Genomic DNA, 4,673 nt, shown 5'->3' on the forward strand with positions numbered 1-4,673 from the left:
GGTTTTGGGGACTCAGTAAGGGAGGAAGTGGGACCATTGGTGCTGAATCAACTTGTGTTGTGATGGTTGCCGAAATATTAAGTTGCAATTATCATAAACCCCCATATTTATATCCAACATGTTTTTACAATCATTTTACATTCTATATTACCAGGAAACTGTATTTCATGCCTTGGTGACCACCGGAAAAGAGGAGGCCATGTTCCTTACCGAGACAGCAAGCTGACAAAGCTTCTGGCAGACAGTCTAGGTGGCAGTGGAGTCACCCTCATGGTAAGTGTGCAGGAGGAATAGAATCTGTTTTTTTTTTTGTTGAATTACACTGAATTATGTCCTTTTTCCGATTTCAGCTCTGATGTTTCTATTTGAGATAGAGGATATCTTCATTTTTATAGAATCATCAATTTTAAAAGTGTACTAAGCTCAAAGTGGTTCAAGAATAGCCTTCCCCAAACTTTTATATTTTACACTAGAGGAAAGGGCATAAACACTGTATTTGATGATAAATATTAAAGTAACTTTGTTCTTACAATTCAATTTGTAATCCTAATTACACTTGGTAAACATGTATAACCAAAAGAAAATGTGATCACTGCTTAAAAAAATGCAAAATATAACAAACATTTTTAACAAATACCAAAGATTAAAACAAATATTTTCTGTTTTCAATTCTATCAATAAATTAACAAGTATTTGATTTAAAATACAGGAGCTGTGAAAAATATAAGCAAAGTGATGATCTGGCATCTCAGCTTTATTAGCTTGTAAGGCCTGGGAAATCAGAATAGTATTGTTACTGTAGTTCAGGACTACACATGTAGGAAATTTGTGGTCCACATCTCCTTAATGATGAGGATTACATTTCTCTGTACAAAACAATGGTTACCCTGTGTTACCTGTGTCTGCCTCACGCCCAGCCTCCGTATCTGACGACAGGTATTCATACCTGTCTTCAACCTCGTTAGGACCTGTATTGATTAACCTAAACAAATCTGTCTGTTACCACGCACTAATCAATAATACTGTGTCTTCAACTTGTAAAAAGAATTGTGAAAACACAAACTTATTGTGATTTTTATCAGCTACAAATATCTAATACCATGTTAGCGCAGCATTCTTATTGAATTGGTTGTTGAATGTACAACTTGGTTTTATGGATTTCTTGTTGTGTTATATAGACATCCCAGTTTCCTGTAAATTTATTCAAACTATTTGACAGTTCTTTTTTCATGTTTAATTTACTTAATATAATCATTAGGATTGCAAGTGTAAGAATGTTGTAAATGTTTAATTAGAGACAGATAAATTATGAATTTCATTAAAAAAAGGAAAGGTATATGTATTATGGATTTCACAGGAAAGGAACAGCAGGATTGTCCAGAAATTGATTTCCATGGTATAATTAGAGTGTATCTCCCGTCCTTTTATAGTTCCTTCTACACGGGACTTCATTTCCTGTAGAGCTTACACAGGTTTGCACTTAAGGTCCCAATCTATAGGTGGAAGTATTTCAGTCTAAATTTCGAGTTATTCGATCATTTCAAGTAGGATTTTTATTGGTGGGACCAAATTTACACTTCATATTATCCAAGTTTTTCAAGTTTTCCGAATCGAGTTTTCCGAGTTTTCTTTACTAGGATAAAGAGAGAATTTGGCCGGGACTGACGAAGTACTTCAAGTTAAGCGGGGTATTCGAGTTTTCTGAGTTTGAGTTAACGAAGTTCCACTGTAGTTTGTTTGGTTAACAGTGTGTAGATATTTGGATAGAGATTTCAAACAAAAGATTTTTATACTGAGTAGGTACGAGAGGCAGCAGTAGTAGTTCAGACATGTTCAGATATGCTGTTACATCATTAATGTATTTCAATATAAGAAATTAAACCAGTACTGTTGCAGTATTTCAGTTATAGAAGAAAGGAAACCAAAACACAAGCACTTGCCAAACTTGGACAGTTTATGCACATGCATATTAAACTAATTCAACACAAAACCCTTTTTGCATTTCTCATGATTGGAGACTATTCAATTTTTGTAATACTTTGTATGTATATTGCCGCTTCATGTATACCTATCAGTGATATAATTTGTTGAGTTTGACAATTTTATTGCTGACTTTCTACATGTAACAACCAAACAAGGTATTCTTTGACCAAATCTATCTATGATAATTTATGTTCATATTTTGTTCCAGATTGCCTGTATCACCCCCTCATCCCATCATATATCAGAGACCATGAACACACTGAGATATGCCAGCAGAGCCAAGAAAATCAGAACTAAACCACTAATCAAAATGGTAAGTGATGTACTTCTAACCTGGCGGCCCCAGTTTCATGACCCTTTCTTCAAGTAAAAAGAATTCTTCATTTAAGTTTTATGCTTTTTTAGCGGGACTAGACTGGGTCCATCATCGGTGACCAGGTAGCTCAATTGGTAGAGCAACCAGCTAGTGTTCAGAGGTCCCGGGTTTGAACCCCGGTCTGGCCGCTACATTTACTCCTCTCCTATTACACTTTAGAGACTATTTTTGGAGATTTGGGGGAGACAAATTCCTGAAATCTTTATAATCTTTTAATCTTTTAATCTCTTTTAATCTATTTTAGAATTCCCTTGAAGAAAATTAAATTCCTAGCAAGGGAATGTTAATGATAGGTATTCTGAGGTCATTGTCTTGTTGGTATACAAGCTGATTGTTTAAGTATTAATGCTCTTGTTAATTATACTAATGTAATATTAAAAATACTTGAATATGTGTTAATTGTGAATATAGCTTTCTTTTTCTTTTATGACAGGATCCTAGAGAAAAGTTGATTATGAGTCTGAAGAGAGAGATAAAAATACTCCGCAATGAAAATCAGTATTTGCGTCAACAGGCAAGTAATTCTAGTCAAACATTGGAATGTCCAAAATCTAACAGAAATTTTTTGGAAAGCTTTCTTTAGAATATAAGTTTTGGTATATGAATATATAATTTCAGTTTCTAATTTATTTGTTTATTTGTATTTAATATATATTTGTATTTTTATTCACAGTTGGAGTTCCCAGAGAAAACTAAAGCAGCCATGCAGAATGAAAGTGATGAGAAATATAAGAAATTTCTGAAGGATCAAGAAAATAACAAAAGTATGAGAGCATAAGTTTTATAAAGATTCTGTTACATATTAATTCGCGTCCTGAGGATGCGGTCCGGAGGATGTAGGAGTAGTAATTTCACGATATTACATGGTTGTACCTGAATGGTTTTTGTGTACCTCATTGTTTGATAGTTCACAGATTTCCCTGTATTCCTAAATCAGTTATCTGGTGGCAAAGTTTGTTGGCTTCCTAACAGTTCATGGCTAACAGTAATAATCCTGACCCTACATAATGACCGCTAAAATCACTGTTATCATATAAAAAAAAATTTCAGTGAATTTTCATGAGTTTGTTAAAAAGGCTGATTTTAACAAAACTTCACATGCTGAAAGATATTGGTTTGAAATTCCATTTTCGCATTATTTTCTGTTGCATGAATCATGAAAATTTTTGCAACACCATTTTGACATTGCTTTAAATTTGGTAAGAGTTTGAAGGAAAGTTTGGTTTGTAGTTAATTTTTATTTCTTCCAACATAATAAGATACAAACGTAAATTACTTGAATACTATGGGGAAAAAGCTGTAAATATTTCTTTTTCAACATACAAAATTTCATTAAAATCCACCCTCGAATGAAGTCCGGATAATTGACAGAAAAAAGTTGAAAATACAAATAACTTTAAGTAAATTTTGACATTTTGAACATTTGTCACACTACTGTAGATGGAGATTTCTCCAGTTCTACAAATAACTTGTTCCACGGTTTAGCTGTATTAGCTTCACACTATTGAATATCTGTTGTTGTTTAAATCTCAGGCAGTGACCAGCCTAAGAAGGATCCCAAGTCTGAGGAAGCTGGCTTATATGAAATGTTACAGGAATATATGATTGAAAATGAGGCTTTAAGGTAATGTTTATGATAATATCATAATGCAAATGAATTTTCAGTAGATTTAATTTGACAAGCTTTTAAGTTAACAATTTTTAGTTCAAAATGTATGTTAAATAAATTAGGAAAGAAAAATTAATTTGGATATTTGGAAAGAATGTACAGAAACAGAGCATACCAATTAAGAAGTGTATTTAGATAAAAGAAGAGAGAAAGTTAGTGAGTATATTTTTTTTACTATTTAATTCAGTTTCTTAAATTTTCTTTTAAAGGACTGAAAATGCTGATCTACATGCAACAAAAGACAAGATTCGACGAGAACAACAACTTCTATACAAAGACAATGAGAAGATGATGAAGAGGATCGAGGATTTAGAAAGGTACAGAGAAAACTTGACCTCTAACCTCAGAGCAGGTTAATTTTCCTCCTGAATTGACTTCTGATATTCACACTGTAGATGAATGAACACACTTAAACTCCAATAAATGTATGCAAGAATGACGTTAAAACCTCTGTCACTATGATGCCTCTTGGTTCATTTCCTTCTTGATTACCATCCTCATTTAGACCATAACTAATGGTTATTTTCAAGGTCACATGTTTTCCCAGGATTTTTTCCCCCCTTTTTTTGCAAAAAATAATATTTTGAGAAAAAAAACCAAGGACATAATGGTTAATTTTGTAATTTTCATGACAATACATCGTTT

At 32.9% G+C, this 4,673-nt stretch overlaps 1 protein-coding gene across 1 annotated transcript; it reads left to right on the forward strand.

Annotated features, from left to right (window-relative positions):
• Positions 1-82: 82 nt before the first annotated feature.
• On the forward strand, positions 83-4,345 carry LOC117320164 (kinesin-like protein KIF12; the record flags this gene model as incomplete). The annotated part of the gene is given in 6 exon segments (XM_033874828.1): positions 83-273; positions 2,192-2,296; positions 2,793-2,873; positions 3,033-3,123; positions 3,893-3,983; positions 4,238-4,345. Coding segments are annotated over 6 exon segments (667 nt in total), but the record flags the coding sequence as incomplete, so codon positions are not given.
• Between the last annotated feature and the right edge of the window lie 328 nt (positions 4,346-4,673).

The sequence above is a fragment of the Pecten maximus genome, unplaced genomic scaffold (genome assembly GCF_902652985.1).
Source record: "Pecten maximus unplaced genomic scaffold, xPecMax1.1, whole genome shotgun sequence".
NCBI classification, from domain to species: Eukaryota; Metazoa; Mollusca; class Bivalvia; order Pectinida; family Pectinidae; genus Pecten; species Pecten maximus.